Source organism: Peromyscus eremicus, chromosome 3 (genome assembly GCF_949786415.1).
Source record: "Peromyscus eremicus chromosome 3, PerEre_H2_v1, whole genome shotgun sequence".
NCBI classification, from domain to species: Eukaryota; Metazoa; Chordata; class Mammalia; order Rodentia; family Cricetidae; genus Peromyscus; species Peromyscus eremicus.
The window spans coordinates 107,640,455-107,659,982 of NC_081418.1; the positions used below are offsets into that span (position 1 = coordinate 107,640,455).

The window sequence follows — 19,528 nt, forward strand, 5'->3', positions numbered from 1 at the left end:
TGTGGTCAGTGCTGTCTTCAGCATGGGGCCTTGCTGTCAGTTTGTGAAGAGCAACTTAGAGTCTAGGCAATAGCTTGGGTTGTTTGGGGATTCCCACGGGACCCCTTTCAACAATTCAATTAGATGTAACCCAATTCTGGTACTGGATTCTTCGTTTGGTGACGAGATGTCCAGTTGGGGCTCCATCTCTCCCATTATTGGGCGATTTCATCTAGATCACCTTCATATATGTAGCTATTTTAGGAAGCTTCTGTAGTATTAAGTTTCCATACTACCCCTCCATAGCCCTTAATTTTGGCGGTTTCTCCCTGTGTTCCTTCCCTCACCCTTTCCCCTTGCCCTCCCAATTTGATCCTCCCTTTCCAGTCCTTCCTCACCCATCCATAACTAACTATTCTATTTGCTTTCTAGGGAGATCTGTGTGTCGCACACACACTATCCCAAGTCCATTACTGATTATAGCTTGGTTCTTACTGACTGAACAGCTAATATTCACACATAAGCAAATACATACAATGTTTGTCTTTCTGGGTCTGGGTTATCTCACTCAGGATGATTTTTTTCTAGTTTCATCTATTTACCTGTTAATTTCATTTTTTTTTAAATGGCTGAGTAACAGACCATTGTTTTAATGTACCACATTTTTTTTATCCATTCATCTGCTGAGGGACATCTAGGGTTTTTGCAATTTCTGGCTACTACGAACAGAGCAGCAAAGAACATGGTTAAGAAAGTATCTCTGTGCATAACCAAAAATCTGAGACTAACTAATCCAGCGACCTAGCAGAAAACAAATATTATTACTGTAAAGAAATAATAAATATAAAAAATAAAATAAAATGACTCCTAATGGCATTCTGTTATACTCATAGATTTTTTTAATTCTATCGTAACTTTAATTTTTAATTTAATTTTATTAATATATTGGGATTTTTGCTCTCTTTTTACCATAGAGGTCCTCTGCATACATAGTATAACTTCCAGTTCTGTGTTTTGTATGGGGTTCCTGAGTGTGCAAGTAAGTGGGTCTGTGCCTGTATCTGTTTCTTGTACCTTTTCTTGGGCTCTTTTCTTTGTTGTTTTGTCTTATTCTGATGTGTTAGCTTTTCTTTTATCTTATTATATTTTTGTTTTTTCGTACTATTATCCCTTAGAAGCCTGTTTCTTTCTAATGAGAGACAAAAAGGGTGTAGATCTGGATGGGAAGAGTGACGAGATGGGGAGGAATTGGGAGGAGTAAGGGGGGGTGTAATCAGAATATATTATGTGAGAAAAAATCTATTTTCAATAAAAGGGGGGAGAAGTCACACTGTAGAGGAAAACCATTAACAAATGACGAGAATACAGCTACGGACACACAGGGAACATCACAAGAAGTGCAAAGGGTGGATGGATGGGTTGGGAAAGGCAACCCCTGCCATGCTATGCAGTGTCTAGTATACCACAGTGGGTGTAAACTGGTTCCAAAGAAGAGGGCAAAAGGAAGTCTGAGCAACAGTGTCCTAACGGGATCCAGACTTCTTTTACCTGTTTATGATGCTAATCGGCAAGTTACTTATAAAGAAAAGATGTATTTATTTACAGCTGTTTCTTTTCCTACCACAGGAAGCAGTTTTAGACACTAAGAAGCATCACTTTGCATAACAAATACTTCTAGCATTATTTTCCCTTTAGCTACGCCTCATCTGTTTCCTTTTCCTTATACAGATGTGACTAGTACATTCACTCAAATAAAAGGCTAAAGACAAAAGAAAAATTCCAATACTGGGTTCACATTTAATTTGAGAGAAATAACAGACTCCCAAACATCTTAGTTTATTCCACACTGAAGAAAAAAGAATACATAATTGAGGCAGGTTGTTTACACATCAATTTTCCTTCTAAGGTAGATAAAGTGGTATCATTCCTTTATAGCTTCTAATTTATTCCCTGAGTTTTTATTTTTTGTAGATAACCTAGAAAACTCAGGTGGAGAGTTACTGCTATTTATGAGCATATTAAACACTGTCAGTGTCTATAATAACCACCTTGGAGAATAGCACAGCATCTTAAAAGCGTAATTCTTCAGGTAATATTTATTCTATTGCAATGTAAAGGCAAGGATGATTTTCATTTTCTTTCAAAATTATGCAGCTTTGGACTTCATATACCACCATCTTCCTAGAAAATACCAACCAGCAACATATATGAGTAATATATATTCAATATCCAGTCATCTGAGAATGTAAATAGTTTAACACTTAGCTGTTATCACAAAAGCACTGAGAAATTTTATTTCTTATATGTTATTGGTATTGTTAATAGCTATTATATTCTTCTGAGGAAAGCTCAAAACATTGGTTTTGTTCAGTCTAAAACAGAAGAAAAAGGAAAGGAATTTGCTGAGTCCCTCATCGATATGAGGTGTGCACTCTGCTTTCCTTATTCCTTAATCTGAATGGTCCTTTAAGTACATATTATTATTCTCAATTTTATAGTCAAACAAACTGTGGTTGAAATAACCAGCAAAGTAGAGGGAGATGAGTACCCTGACTATGTAGCCCATTATCACATTCAGCCTCAAATCAAAGAGCCAAATACTCTCTCCTGAGACTAAAACCTGGACCAGTGAGGTAAAGGTGCTTGCCTGTAAGCCTGATGATCTAAGTTTGACCCCCCAGAGCCCACATGATGAAAGGAGAGTCCATTCCTGAAAGTTGTCCTCCAACCACCACAGAAGTGCTATAGCGCGCGTGCGCGCGCGCGCGCGCGCACACGCACACACACACACACACACACACACACACACACACACGCAAATAAACAAATGCAAAAAAGAGGAAGAGGAGAAAAAGAAAAAGGAAGAATTTAAGTCTAAATACTATCAGCTGTGGTGGTGCACACCTTTAATTCCAGCATTTGGGAGGCAGGGGAAGGAAGATATTTAGCCTGGTCTCCATGGAGCCCCAAGCCAGCAAGGGCTGAACGGTGAGACACTATGTCGCTGTTGGGCCCATATGACTGGTCTCAGACAACGGAATTAGGTGAAAGTGAGGTATGCAGTCCAAGCAAATCTCTACTTGCAGTCCTGCACGTTTTCTTCCCTCAGAGTGGATGCCATGCCAAGTTTCCCAGGTCATCTCCAGAAGCCACTTGTTGAAGATGGCAGAGTGAAACATGAAAGGAGTATACACTGCTGGGATAGCACAAGCAGGCCACGTGGGAAATCTGCAAGGAATCATTCTATTATCTGGAGCTACTAAAACTGGGCAGCACATGCGCTAAAGAAATAAGCCTTCCTTGATATGCCAACAATGAAAAAAATATCACAATAGGAAACAGCATAGCCAATCCAGAGATTATTATTTAATGGTGGAAATAATATTTTTAAGAAAAAAATACTATCTGGGTGATAATCATATTTAATACATATTTTTAAAACTATTGGCTGTTTTCTAACCTTATAAGCAAACTCATTACATTGAGGTTACACTATTGAAGTATCTAGATAGAGCAAAATCCTGAAGGAAGTAATAAATGAATAGGAAAAAGTGAAATTAACATTAATACAAGTTCTCACTGGATAATGGAATAAAAAGGATTTTTAGTTTTTTACTTTTCTCTATTTTCCAAGATTAAAACAATGAACATACCCCTGTAAAGATTATTGACGATTTATGTGTTTAAAGTTTTTTTAAAAATTCCAAACATTCAGAGGAATCCTACAGCACTAGCCACTGTGTCATTTACTCCAAGCAAAAGTTTTCTGCATTTTCAACTGTAAGACATTCTACAAACACTCAAAACTACAGTTCACAAAAGAAGTAAATTAGACCAAAGTAAATAATGCATGCTGAGGTTCTGGAAGACAAGGCTACGTGGAACACAGCTTTCCTGTTCATTGTCAATGAGGAAGTTTAAAAAAAACAAGTCAATACCTAACTCCATTAAAGGCATACTATTGTAGAGACACACTGAAGGGTAAACAGAAATCTCCTGATACTTTCCCTTTGGTTTAACTGAGGATTACACGAAGCAATGGGTTTGAGAGGATGACAGGCACATGGTCAAGGCCAGAGGTTGAATGCCCCGCTCCTATCTTCCTTGTTTCAACTGTGTTGCTTTCTTGCCCTGCCACACTGAAGCTGGAGCTCTGGCTTTCAAAGCAATGTTCCCATTGGTTCCTAAGGAGCCAGTAAGGAAGCTCCGTGTCCACTCCCCTCGGCCTGCCTCCCTAGAGCCTTTCTGATTGGTCCTGACTCTGCAGCTCTCCTGCTGCTTCTGTTCAGGGACACAAGACAGTTACTGAAAAGATACTCCTGCCCTGAGGCATTCCAAGGAGAATCCCATTTATAGTTGAAAAACCAGGAAAAAGAAAATGTTTTAGAAAAGAGATTTCTTTGCAAAAATACATATAATGGGAAATATTATTAAAGGCATGATGAGTAGAATTATTTTCATAAATATCGTTAGGTCCAACCATTAATCAGGTACTCTTTTAGGGTACATACACAATGAAGCTTTAACAAGTGAAAATTTCCTGTACCACTAAAATGCCTATGGTGCATTTCTATGTTTAGGACCTATGATGAGCACTGTGCATCTGCATGAGTCAGGGTTACTAGCAGCAAGCAGGAGAAGTTGACTCTATGGCCAGTGGTATAGGTCAATAATTACAATGCTGGCCTAGCATTCATGAGACCCCAGGTCCAAGTCTAAGCACCACACAAAGAAGGGCAGAAGTAGAAGGAAGAAGGGACAAAAGGAGAGGTGTTCCACATGGAATAAGTCACAAAGGAAAAAAAATGGTATTGGGAAGCACACATAATCACCAAGGCCAGCGAATAAGGTTCAGAAACTGTGAAAACATTCAAGGGGCCACTAGCGGCCAGAAAGACAACTGCACCATAGCACAGGAACCTCATTCTGTTCCCAGCACTCATGTTTCCAGAAAGCAGACCTCCTTGAGCTTTGGTGTGACAACTAGGACTGAAAGAGCATCTTTGCATTATTGATTCCAGAGTCAAAATAATGGAGGTGATAGGCTGGTATAATGAATATTTACTTCACAGAAATCAAAGCCATCCTTGACTGTCACTGTAAGAAAAAAAGATCATCTCAATATACACCATCATAGGGCAAAGGCTCAACAGTCCAGGAGGCCGCTGTATTTAACTGTCTACAGGATTAACAGTAGCTGTCAATCAGTGTCAATGGGTAGCAAGAAGTAGCATTCCTTAATGGTGTAAGTAATTTGCCAGGCTTCAGGATGTAATTATATAAAACGAAGAGTTAAGTTCTTATATTGATGAATGGAAACGTGCCATAGCTGAAAGCAACCCAAGCTAGCCAATTCCATCTTAGGATGGATGTCATTAACTCACAGAAAATTAATCTCTCCATTTATATTTCAATTCCCTTCCCTGATTTAAAAAAAAAAACAAAAAAAAAAACCTGGAGTTTAATAAATATAATTTTTCCTGTTTAATGAAATGTTGAGAGTTTCTGGCCATGTGATAGGAATAACTGACAAATTGTAGAGAATCCCAAAATTGAAAGGTAGTAGTCCAAGATGTTTCATCAGCATTTATATTCAAGTACTTCTGAGTAATGTTGACAGTCCTGGGTGTACCTTAAAGAGAACTGAAAAGCAATGTACAGATGAGTCCTGTACAGAGTAGGTGTTCTCTCGTAATCTGTGGATTACATTCATGAAGTTTAATTCATATGAAAAGAAAGCATACAGCAACATGCCTGATTAGGGCACCTAAAGATGTTGTGTGTGTGTGTGTGTGTGTGTGTGTGTGTGTGTGTGTGTGTGCACTTATGGTAGGGGAGGCTGTACATGCAGAGGCCAGAGGCAACATAAGTGGTTCTCTACTTCTAACATGTGGGTCCTAAGGTCCTCAGCTCATCAGGCTTCGATGTACGTAGCCACTGAGCCATCTCTCAGGCCTCTCGTCCTTCTTTAAAGCATGCTTAGACACTATTATAAACTGCTGCGTAAGTGAGAATGATCCACATATTAAAATTTTCATTTACCAAACCAAATTTATTCTCTCAATCAGATATAAACCTGTTTTCAGTGCAAGAAAATGAGGATCTCATTCAATCAATATCTTATCATTACAAATTGTATTTCAGAAATAATAGCTTTGCATTGCCCATTCTAACAAATGTTCAAGTTAACAAGCTTTCCACAACTATACAGCAAAATGTTCTGTTGCCCAAAGAGATACAACAAAATGAGTCATTAAGAAAGTATCTGCAAATTACAGGTTTTATAAACTGCACCTAAGAACCTGCCATATCAAGTTAATACAACCTTCTAATTTTATTAATATTCACTTTCAATTTTAAACATACTGACCCATACAAACCATCTCCCTAGACTTGTCATCAAGACAGCAAAGAGAGAAATGCATGAGGGCACTATTATTAGAGCTGGGTGCAAATCACATCTCTGCTGATTATTAGCTTGACAATGTTGGCTGGTTTTTTTAAACCTAATCTTGCCTGTTTTCTTGTCAATAAAGTAAAAATGCTACATTTAATATTGACAAGCTTTGGTAATGGACTAAATACAAAAGACAGGAAAGGCATTACAGAGGACACGGAACAGTAAGAAAGTTTGGGGCACCTGAGAGGCAACATATTCTGTTATGTCTAGGAGAGCAACAGTATAAACACAGCTGATCTGATCCATGGATGACCAGGACTAGGGGTTCTGTTGTGGAATAATGCTCTTGTACACTATAAAGATTTGTCACTCGAATTAGTTTAATAAAACACTGATTGGCCAGTAGCCAGGCAGGAAGTACAGGCAGGGTAACCAAACTAAGAATGCTGATAAGAGGAAGGGCAGAGTCGGGAGTCGCCAGCCAGATGCAGAGGAAGCAAGATGAGAATGCCGTGCTGAGAAAAGGTACCAAGTCACATGGCTAAACATTGATAAGAGTTATGGGTCAATTTAAGTGTAAGAGCTAGTTAGTAATAAGCCTGAGCTTCCGGCCAATCATTTATAATTACTATAAGACTCAGTGTGGTAATTTTGGGAGCAGCTGCTGGGTATGAGGGACTTGCTGGTGGAACAGAAACTTCCATTTACAGGTTCAGATACCCAATCTGTTCAGATAGAAACAGATGGGGGTGGGGGCTACACTCAAACACAAGTACACCTATTGTCAAGGAGCATTTTTCATAATATTTTCATAACATGTATTATGAAAAACTTCAATATACCATTTTATTTCAAAATATCTATTGTAAGCTAAAATGTAAAATACCACTCACATGGTTAAAATCCTAAGTCCCCAATTGGTAGGGTTATTTTGGAAAGTTGTGAATCTTAAGGAGGCAGAGGCTTGGAAGAGGAAGTAGACCGCTTGAGGTTTTATAGCCTGACCTCACTTCCCATCTGCTCTCTGCAGCCTGTTCTGTGAAAATTAAACTCCTTCCCCATAAGCTACCTGCTGCCATGCCTCCCCCTACAACAGACTGTGTTCTCTCAAACTGTGAGCCTGAATAAATAAACAAACACTTTTTCCCTCAAGTTGCTTCTGGACAGGTATTTGGTCACAGCATTGAGAAAGGTGAGTAACACAATATCTGAACATAAGAAAAGTAAAAACACTTTCCAATCATTTACAAACATTATACATTAAAATATGAGTTCTCCTAACACAAGATTGACAGGACACTACTTATATACATCTCATCTGCCCACAAACTTGAATTATGACTGAAATAAGCCCCCTGAAATCAGATGTCCCTGATGATGATGATGACAAAAAGCAAGTTTATATCATCCTTTCTACATTAGCATATTAATACTCATATAAATATGTATATATGGGAGATCCCAGCACAATCAGGAAGACACATGTGTAATCCATCTTAACCTCAAATCTGGTAAAAGTGTGTCTGTGGTTCCTTGTCAATCTTGTAGTGGCAGTCACAGTTAACAGTGACACATACACTTCCTTTCTTTTCTACTATCAACTTGTTTTACTTTAAACCTTCTAGAACTGGTAGCGTCTCCTTTTACAAAGTCAACAATTTCCTCTCAGATCAACAAAATTCAACATCAGAAACTAGAGGAGACGTCGCTTCTAAGACAACTACTCACTGAGCATGAGTCTGTTCACTCAATCTCAGGATGAGCTGCTGCAGCCCTCCTCCCTCTGTCTTATGTGGGTTCCAGGGAATCAAACTCAGTAAATATTTTACTGACTGAGCTGTCTCCCCAGCCCCACAGGAGCTTCTTGATTAGTTCTCTGATTATTATTTAGGTATAAGCGGGTCTACACAGAGAACCTCCACTAGTCTGACCACTGAAGAACATCGCAGGCACTCACAGGGAAATAATGCACACATGCACAGCGGTATTGTGCTCATTTCCTTCATCAGATCTGGTTTTCTTAATCCCTTTTCTATTCTCAATCCCTTCATCTAGTATGAATCTCTTAAAAAACCATCAAAAATAAAATTCAGGTTTTAAAAAAGTTTATTTTCATTATTTAATTTTTATTTTCTTTTAAACTTGTTCTATTGTCCATTTTCTCCCTTCTTGTAAACCAAGTACAGAACACATGATTAATTTCCCAATAGCAAGAATTATCTTAAAAGCACAGTTTAGAATCTCTGACTGTGAAATGATTACCATGTAAGTATTTTCTAAAAATTAAACCCAAAAGTAGGAGGCTAGGTTGTTCACTAAGTTCCTAACTCCATGAATATCTGAAGGACATGCTGTCATTCAGCCATGCTATGTCTAAGCTGGTTAGGGAAACGGAAGCCATTAGTGGCTCCCAGAGTGGCCTAAACACTAGTACACGGCCCCTGCATTGAAGAAATACAGAGGAAAATGAAAAGCAAAGACCAACTTAACTTTACAACTTTTGTTTCTCATTTTTTCAATCCCTAAAACAAAAATCATCCTTTCCTGGAAAAAACTCTAGGAAATCATCCTTTACCCAGTGTGCCCTTAAGGTCACCGAGGGGGCTAGGGATCTCCTCCAGGCCTAGCAGGAAAAAAACTGTTCCTCAAGGTTATAGGTATATTCAAATCCTCCTAGTGTCCAGAACTACACTGTCTTATATAGTTTTCACAGTGTCGGAGTCTCTGACATGAGACTCATGTGAAATGGGATGTGCTATAGTGTAAACTAGAAATAAAATTTGTAATGACTACGATCCTATGGATATGTCAGCTGTTAGAATACTCACCTAGTATGATATACAAGGCTCTGGGTTTGAGTTCTAGACCATATGTGCCAGGCACAATGATGCACACCTATAATCTTACCAATCTGGAGGCAGAGACAGGAGAGAAGTTCAAGGTCATCCTCAGCAATAGGATTACTTTAAGGCCAGCATGGGCTGCATGAAACCCTATCTCAGAAAAGGAGAAGAGAAAAAAAAAAAAAAAAGAAAAGAGAAAAGAAAAGATCCTGATACTCATTAATATTAGTCTTATGATAAAATGCTGCTAGCTGGCTATATTAAATATAATTTATTATCAAAGTTAATTTCACCTATCACTTTTTTCTTTTTAAAGACTATTAGAAATTTTAAATATTCTATGTGGCTCCCATTTTATTAATACTGGATACTATAACCCAAATTACAATAAGAGAATCTTTACGCCATCACACAGAATCGTCATGGAAAGAAGATAGCAGGACCTGATTCTTCTGCACCCACAGCTAGAGACACAGATGAGACTTTCCATCACTACAATGAGCAGGGCCCAGAAGACAGCAGTGGTGGGAGGGAAGCACAGCTCTGCTCTACAGCTAAGGAACCAGAGGCACAAAAAGGAGAAGGACCTCATAAGCAGTCAGAACTGGTAATGGGAGGGCAAAATAGTGGGAGTTTAAAACTATGCCCTTGGCCAGGCTCTGCCAGCACATAGCTGTGACATCAGCACCTGGCTCTCAGGAGGAGGATCACAAGTTCAAGGCCAATGTGAATGACATAAAAAAAAAACTGAAATTGCTGCCTGCCTTCCCCTTGTTCTCCTCCAATCACTCATCCCGGCTTTTAAGAGGCTCCTAGAAGGATGTCACGCTCATGCCTCATCTACAGCCCTATTTCTTCCCACCACTAAGCCACAGCTGATAGAAGAGGGTGCAAAGGAAAACTTAAGAGAAATTCCCACAATGTGACCCCTATGTCCTGCTACCTCAAGAAAAAGAATCAAGTTTTCCTGATTCAAGTGTTCTTTTGCTTTTGCAGTTCAAAGTTCCCACCCAGGTAGTGTAACCCGGAGCAAAGGCACAGGAGTGGGAAGCCCTGTCCCGTGCTCCCACTGATGGCCAACACTCATCCCCTGGACCAGCTTACTCAGTCTCTTGGCTGCCTCCAGAGCCTCCTTAGCCGTGCTGGCAACGAAGAACCTCTGAACACGCACTCCATGCTCTGACATGAGCTTCTTGCTCTGGTACTCCTGCAGGTTCAGCCATCTTCTGGAGGTTAAATGGCCTGCCTATGGAGACAGGGGAGGACAGGTAATAAGAACAGGAAAAAAAAGAACACTTGGTCTAGGCGGCCAGTCTTACAGATACTGTCAACGAGCAATGAGCAACACTCAGCTTAAAGGTATAAATGTAAGTAAATCCTCCACAATGCTTTTTAATCAAAATATCAAAAACCAGTTATACACACACAAATAAATGTAGATGTTTAAAAAAATGGTAAAAGTATAACTGTTATTACCTGCACAAGATTGAGCAAATCACCTTTCTGTCATGTGAGGGAGGGGCGCATCAGGCCTCATCCAGCCCTGTGGACTAGGCATTTACTAGTTGTTTCATAGGTGATAGTTACTGGATAAGTTGGCCATGTTCCTCTAAGTAACCCTGACTAAATTCACTGGGTCATAGTCTCTCTCTCTCTCTCTCTCTCTCTCTCTCTCTCTCTCTCTCTCTCTCTCTCTGTGTGTATGTGTGTGTGTGTGTGTGTGTGTGTGTGTGTGTGTGTGTGTGTGTAGGGGGGAGGGAGGGAGAAAAGAAGTAGAAGAGGAACTGGCTGGGAAGTTGAAGGGGAGGGTCACTGGAAGGGGGAGGGAGGAAGGGAGGGTAACAAGGGGTAAAAGATCAAAATACATTATATACATGAATAAAAAACTGTCATAATGTGATCCCTTAGGAAATTTTCATACCATTAATTATCAACCTAAAAAAACTGTAATACATGTACATCTATATAAATACACCCATATAGTTCAAATGAAACTTTCTCGTTTGGGCTGATAATGTTCCCTCTAAAAGCTAAAGACCACCTAACAAAACCCCTACACCAGGCATAAGAAGGCCTCTTTTGTGTTGTTAGTCAGGGTTGACCAAGAGATTCCCAAAGATTACAGGCTATTGCTATTGCCCTTGGTTGGCCCCACAAGTGGAAGGTAGGTCTGTATTGCTGAAGACACCATGCATTTCAGATACAGACACCTGTGGCTCCTGAGCTGGAACTAATCTGAATGCTTGCTCCTGGAGGACTAGCTTTCATGGTACCACAAGGTACAATGCAAGGTTCCAAAGGAAAGAACCAACAGTCCTCCCTGGCTATGAGGCCATGCCTACAAAGCACAACAGCAACCAACATGACAGGGTAACCCTAAGGTGCAATAGTGACCTACATACTTCCATAGTAGCCAACACTCCTCTAATTAGAATTAAAGACTCACTCAAGAGGGAAATCACCAACTCTCCAGGGCTAGTGAGACCACAGATCTTAGAGGACAATCTACAACCACCACTTTACTAAACCAGCACAATCCCCAACTACATTCTAAATATTTACCTTTACACCCAGAGAAGTGTAGTCTTCATCCCTCATTAAGGAAACTTCTTTTTGCAAGGGGACTGCTTCAGAAAACCACGACAAACCAAAGTGAGTCTAGAGCCCAGTCCCAATGGATACATTTACAAAACAACTCCCTCACCTAAGGCTTAGGGATCATTGCAGAAGACAGTAAGAGCCAGAGGATCAAGGAGTTGGCTATGACATTGTGTCTCCTGCAATGTCAGAACCTGCGCCCATAAAGTCTCATTAATATGACTGCCTAAACAAGAAGTGAACAAGGATAACAACAACAGACATGCTAATGTGGACAGGAGAAAGCCCAAGAGGCCTCAAAGCTTCCCAAAGAACTACTGCCAATTAAGGAATGCTGAGCACTAGAGAAACAGTCTGCCCAAATGGTCAGCCCTGAAGATATATATAAAAGTAACATTTACAGACTAAGCAGTGTAGTGGGTAGCTGTTCCAGCTTTGACCTGGAAGTACTACCCCCAGTAAGGTTTCTGGTAACTGTCACGCCTACCTATGGCCTGCCCATGAGGCAGGGCTGAGACAAGAGCCCTTAAGACTCAAGATCCGGGTGTTCCTGGTAATCCTAGATGATGGATGGTAGACCAAGCAGAGTTCTCCAGAAAACACCTCTCCCAGATCCTGTAACCTATCCCTTTACTTTTTGTAAGTAAAACCCCCTAATAAACCTCCCTTTTAACTACATGGAGTTGCCTTAATACTTCCACCAATAAAGCAGGTTGTGTTTGGGACTATATATGCATATATGTATAAACAACAATTAATGGAAGAAGCAGCCATGAATTAGAAAGAGAGCAAGGAGATTTTATGGGAGACTTTAGAGGAAGGGAAGGGGGGAAGAATGACATAATTATAATCTCAAAAAATATATATATATATAATTTGACTGTCATGGTGAAACTCTTAACAGATGCTTTTTTTTTTTTTTTTTTTTTTTTTTTTTTGGTTTTTCAAGACAAGGTTTCTCTGCGTAGCTTTGTGCCTTTCCTGGAACTCACTTTGTAGACCAGGCTGGCCTGGAACTCATAGAGATCCGCCTGCCTCTGCCTCCTGAGTGCTGGGATTAAAGGTGTGCGCCACCACCGCCCGGCTAACAGATGCTATTTTTAAAAAATGAAAAAGAAAAGAAAAAAAACTTCAAAATGGTTTTTTTTAAAAAAAGTTCAATAGCTTAGATATAGAAAGACATCCGTGCAAATTTCTGGTTTTAGTATTGTTCTAGAATTGCATCAGATGTCAACATTAGAGGAAGTAGGTAGGTAAAGGCTGCACAGGACTGTTACTGGGTGTTTTGTCTTACTGTAGCATACTGTGAGCTAGTAATTATTTTCAGATCAGAAGGTATTTTGGAAAAACATTAAAGGTCCACCCATACAGCTATGCCTCCCCTCACTCACCTGGCTCAAATCGTTTCGGAAAGCCCATAGCGTTATCTTAATAGCTAATATAATAGCTACTAATCACTCTCAGGAAAATTTTAGGCAAAATATTTGTAACTCTATGAGGTCATGGAGCCACAGACTAATTCATTTCTTTGATTTTCCTTTTAAAGATTTTTCTAAATGTGTACATATGTGTGCCAGTTAGAGTTTCTGTGCACCACATGCGTGCAGGTGCATGTGGGAGCCAAAGGCATCAGATATGCTGGAACTGAAGTTACAGGTCTTTGTGAGTCACCTGATGTGGATTGGGAACTAAACTCAGGTCATCAGCTAGAGTAGTGCATGCTCTTAATGGCTGAGCAATCTTCTCAGCTCCCTAAATCACTTCGTTTTAGTTTTTATTTTATTTTATTATTTTTTAAAGATTTATTTATTTATTATGTATACAGGATGTATGGCTGCAGGCCAGAAGAGGGCACCTGATCTCATTACAGATGGTTGTGAGTCACCATGTGGTTGCTGGGAATTGAACTCAGGACCTCTGGAAGAGCAGTCAGTGCTCTTAACCTGTAAGCCTTTTAGTTTTTAATGGAGCCTAGATGGGTATTTTAAATAAGATCTCACTCATGCAGCAACACTGAGTACAGTTACCTAAAAGAGTCTTTATTATTAGACTACTGTTCAGCTGCAGTTGGATATTCTATAATCCTGCTTTAAGATTAGCAGAAGTAAGGTTTTTTTCCAAAATACACCATCAATTTTTAATTTATGTCAAAAGAATATAAAGAACAAGATGACATGCAGGTAAATTACTTTTGTATTTTATCCAATAATTTTAACAGCATATCCTACCAAAACTATAAATCTCATTTTCAATGAAAAATGGAATATATTTAGTTATGTTTACACCCAAAAGTCATAATGTAAAGGAACTTATAAGAGATGACTGTCCATTAATGCCAGTTAAAAGTTTGATCATAGCTGGATTTCAAAGCTGGTGGAAAAATAACCTGATATCTGACCCCTATCAGCTCCTACCATGGTTTCCATGAATGTCCAAGGCAATGTCAGCCTGACCACATTGCTGTGGGGCTAAGGGCTGTACACAGAAGCTTCAGTCACTTTCAGGAGCTCTAAAGAGTCCTTAACATGTCATCTCCTATAACCTCCAAACTAGAATGTACTCAAGAGCTCTTTTGAACAGGGGATCCAAGAAGGCTCACAGATATGTCCAACCTGAGACCTGCTGACAACATGTACCCCAGGACAGCTATGACTATGGTCCAACAAATTTGTGGACCACAGTGTCTGTCACACCAGTGTCAAAAGGTTGGACAACCCTGCTAGACCCTTACAGACAGATGAGCTTCTGCTCTAAGGAACTGTGTTCTAAACTTTTGGGCATTCTTAGGAGAATATCTTACTTGGCAGACAGAAAATACCAAAATAAATCAGTGAGGTGACCAAGGGTATAAATCCTGCTATTTGCCCCCAATACAAAAAATGTTCCACTCTCAGAAAGTGACTAAATCCAAACTAGAAAAATAAAATTCATCCCTTAGGACTTGAAATAGACATAACTCATGTATACTTGTAAAATATTCAAGCTTTGACATGATCAAGCCTAAAGATCGCTCCTCCCATCCATCTATATGTATTAATATATAATATATATATATATTGCTTACAATGTTAATGTTGAAATTGACTATAATTCCTCTTTTAAAATTAATAATACTTGCATAAAAACAGCGAGACAAACAATGCTTACATCATCTACTTTTTTAGTACTTCTTAATCTTACTTATGACTTTCTAAGTCTTAGTGAAGTATTAGTGACTTGAAAAACAAAAAAATTTGATAAATGAACACACTCAAAGGCTTAATAGTCTGTTGTATTCCACATAAGATTCCAAGAAAAAACACGAGTTTAAGGTATTTAGTAAAAGCCACCTAATGAAAGAAAAATATCAACTGTTACACACATGTCATTATCAGGGACTGCTTTTAAAAGGCAAATGGGAAGAATCAATAGATTAGGCCTATGTTGACATACCAATTTAAAGCCATTAACCAAAGAAGAAAAAAGTATACTTTGAAAAGCACATTTGAGAGAAACTAAAAACAGCCACAGTGTGGTCACGGTCAATTCCTTTTCATTAGACCACTGGTCGTATTAATTTCAGATATGTTAATGCAATCTGCTGCAAACTAATTGCAATTGATCCAGAGACCAGCATCAAAGACATATAATACATATTGACTGCTCCTACATTGACCCAAATGAATGCCAGCTTAGAGTCACTCGCTCTTAAATTGAAAACCAAGACAGGGAGCAGACTCGCAAGGCCTGTGCTCATGCCCAGTCTTATCACTTCACAAAGTAATCCTCTTACAGCAGCGCAGCTGACTGTGCTCAACCAAAACCTTAGAAGAGCGGGGACCTGACTAGGTCCAAACTTCATTAGGTCATCTCCGCTTCTTAAGAATTCATGCTGGGTTAAGGAGATGGCTTAGTTGGCAAAACGGAGTTCAATCCCAGAGGTCACATAAAGCTAGGCATGGCAGCATGTGCTTATAATCCTAGAGCTAGGGAGGTGGAGATGGGTGGAAACCCAGGGTTGCTAGTCATCCAGCCTAGCCTAGTTGGTAAGTTCCAGACCATGAGAGCCTATCTAAAAAACCAAACAAAATAAAAAGGTGTACGGCACCTAAAGAACACCTGAGGTTGTCCTGTGGCCTACACACACACACACACACACACACACACATTCACCAACGTACACATTACATATATATGTGTGTGCATGTATGTAGATAAAGTCCATTCAAGAACCACTTAGTCCACTTCTGTATTTTTAAGGGGAATCAGAAGAAATTTGCTAAACAAATGGATGATGAACAGTATGGTAAAAACACAATAGAAACTACTAGTTACTTACAATTTTTCTACTATCAATGAACACTGGTGCTATTCTAGACATCTCACTATGTGCTCATGCAATCTAATGGCTGAAGCAGTCATGAAGTCAAGTATTATTCTCTCCATGTGTAGCTACCATTAGTGCAAACCCACAAATACACTCAAACTTCTTCCTTTGGTTGAAATGAGGTGAGGCCAGTGTCACTAACTCCAGCCAGTAAGTCCATGAGTCCACATTATGTATGAGGGAGCCAGGAAACAGTAGATCACCACCTCATCTTAGTTCTCCCCCCACCTCCTCCACAAGAGGAACAGCAGACTTCAAGATAGAAGACAACCTATCAGCCAGGAGAGTGAAAGCAACACATCCCAGAGGTGGCTCACAACACACATGCAGTGAAAAGTAAACCTCTGTGGACTTTAGCCACTGTGATTCTGGGGTTATTACTATCACAGACTCTTGTGAAATGTTACTTTAACTATGTAAAGATGTGTTACATTTGTTTATGTTGCTGAATATTACTTTAACTATGTAAAGGTGTGTTGCATTTGTTTATGGTGCATTTGTTTAATGATGTAAAGATGTGCTACACTTGCTTCACCTTGCCTGCCTAAGGCACCTGACTGGTCTAATAAAAAAGTGAATGGCCAAGAGCTAGGCAATAGAGCCATAGGCAGGGCTGGCCAGCAGAGAGAATCAAGTAGGAGGAGAAATCTAGGCTCAAGAGAACAGAACAAGGATGAAAAAGAGGGAGACGCCCAGGGCCAGCCAGCCAGGGCCAGCCAGCCAGGGGGCCCTACCAGCCAGCCAGACATGGAGGAAGCAAAAGAGGACATACAGAAGGAAAGGAAGGTAAAAAGCCCTGAGGCAAAACACAGATAAAGAGAAACAGGTTTCCAAGTGGGTCAGTGTCTCCAGCAGAACTGACTCTTCTCGGAAGCTCTAGGATCCTCTGGCTACTCTTCCATCCACCATCCTCCCCATCTCCCCCTGCCATGACTCATGCAGGTCTGGAATCTTTCCTCTCTAAGAGTTCAATCTGCTCAGCCTCCCCAGCCCCTCTGCCTTCCGACAATTTTAACAACCTTAAGAACTGAGTTAGCCCCTTGTGAACAACCAGTAAATGATCGGACGGATGCTGCATTCTCCTGTGAGGCACTGCCTGACATGGAGCTTCCTAAGGAAAAGGACGAAAGTGTGGCCCTGATGCACTACAGAGAAGCAACGGACCCTGTGCTGAGGAACTGTCCAGCACTATGCCTCCCATTTTGAGGTTCCAAGATACAAAGGATCCTCTGGGATCCATCTTTCTCCTCTATAATCAGAAACCTTGAGAAGGAGAGGAAGGGATTTGCCCAGGATCATATATAGAACCAGGGGTAGGCTAAAATCTGGGCTAATTCCTACTTTCTATCCCATTCCCCAACCAGCTGGGGTGAGCAGACACCCAGGTGCAGCTCCTTTGGGACCTTCACAATGGCCTTCCCATTTCTCCATCCCCTCCTGCCTTCCTTCGACAGAGCATGTCTAAGTCCAGAGGGAAAGAAGAAATACAACTTAAAGAAAAGTAACACATAAAGATCTCAGGGCCCGTGGGAACATAGAGCAGAGGAGGAAGAAGAGGGAAAATGAGAGGAAGGACAAAAAAAAAAAAAAGACAATGACTACGCAGGCAAAAATTCACAGGAAAACTCAAAGCACAAAATTAGACAGCTACACAGAAAAAAAAATGACAGGACGGAGAAATCACCGCCCTGTGGTTTCAAAATTAGAGGTGTAGAGACTACTGAAATAGCACCACAGGGGGGGGGAGATCAATAAGGGGGGGAAAAAGCATGTCAGTGAGCCAGGCGCCCCCCAGAGGCAGAATCTGTAAGCTACAACCCCTCACTGAAAGCTTGGCTTTGCCCAGAAGTCTGTGCCACTCTGGAATACGGCATAAGAAAATATTAGAAAGAGCCCACACTATACTACAAAGCTAGAAAATTAGACATTCAACATACAGAAAAAGCCTCTCTGCCAGGAGGAATGCAGATGTTATTGGGGGAGGGGCACAGGTTGATCTGTCATCGCTTAAGTCATAGTGAGATGTGCTTTTTTGGACTCTGCCCATCCACACAAAGCATGGTGCAAAAACCTTCAAGGACAGCTGAACTAGTGGTACATGCCTAGAATCCTAGCACCCGAGAGAGGCCAAGGCAGGAGGGTCTCCGGTCCAAAGTCAAGTTTGGCTACACAATGAGGTGTGTCTCAAAAACACATTTAATTGCCTTTCTGAATCATTTAATTACATTTGTGAAAACTGAAACACCTATGTTCTCTCCCTGGCAAGTCTATTTTTTATGTCTATACTGATATAACATACACCTGAGATACACACAAGATACTTCTGTGTATTGTTCTTCATAATAAAGGGGGGGCCACCAAATAGGAGAGTGGCTACAGAAGTTACAATATGGTCAAAAGGCAGCTGGTCCCAACTCGCAATGGCTTCCCCTAGCACTCCATCAAATGTGTAATGGTGGGAGCATGACCCCCAAAACTATTCTAGTTTCCCCTTTCTGTACAGTATTCAACAAACTGAATGAGCTACTCAGTACACTGTTATGCAATGGGCTTTGCTACAGGCAGATCTGCCCAACTCTAAGGTAGTAAGCATTCTAAGAGTGCTCAGGGTGAGCTTCCCTAGGCGAGGGATTTTGGCTTATATGTGTTCACGTGGGTACACGTGTGTGCTTGCAGAGATCTCAGTGACATTGTTCGGGAGCAGTCCACCTCATTAGGCACTCCACTGGCCTACAGCTCGCCCACAGCTCTAAGTTAGCTGACAAGGACTCTGTCTGCTGTCACTACCTCCCCAGCACTGGACGCACAAGTGTGCACTGCCACACCCCTGTTTTTCCCATGGGTTCAAAAGATCAGACTCGGGTCCTCAGGCTAGTGTGGTAGGAGCCTTACCAGCTGAGCTGTCTTCCCAGCCCTGATTTCACCTTATCATAGGTTTACTGGTATGAAATGCCACTACAAGAGAAGAAACACCTGTTCCAGAAGCACATGAGATATCTGTGACCGCACAGGAGTCCCAGTATCCACATGTTCCTCGGCTTGTAACAAGTGTGCCAACACTTTCAAAGAATATGCATGACACTCCAGAACTCTTTTTGTTGGTTACAGTGACCTGGAAGCCACAAATGGAGGTCAGAAAATGAAAGACTAAAAGCTATTTGGACTGAGTTAGTCCATGAAAGAGCCTGCCTTGGGTTACTGTGCCTAAAAGTCACACAAATGAGAAATATATCTTTGATATATTAGCTACTGAGCATTTGGGAATAATCATTATAGGTACTCCTAGCCTATTATATCTGAATATACTAACACAGATTATTCTCCGTGGCACATTGCAAAGAA

General features: G+C 40.5%; 1 protein-coding gene across 1 annotated transcript in view; it reads right to left on the reverse strand.

Annotated features, from left to right (window-relative positions):
* The window catches only part of Suclg2 (succinate-CoA ligase GDP-forming subunit beta), a 279,164-nt gene that overhangs the window by 202,365 nt on the left and 57,271 nt on the right, over positions 1-19,528 (reverse strand). The window contains exon 2 of the mRNA XM_059258255.1: positions 10,327-10,468. Within this exon, the coding sequence (XP_059114238.1) occupies positions 10,327-10,468 (142 nt within the window). The remainder of the gene's footprint in view (positions 1-10,326; positions 10,469-19,528) is intronic.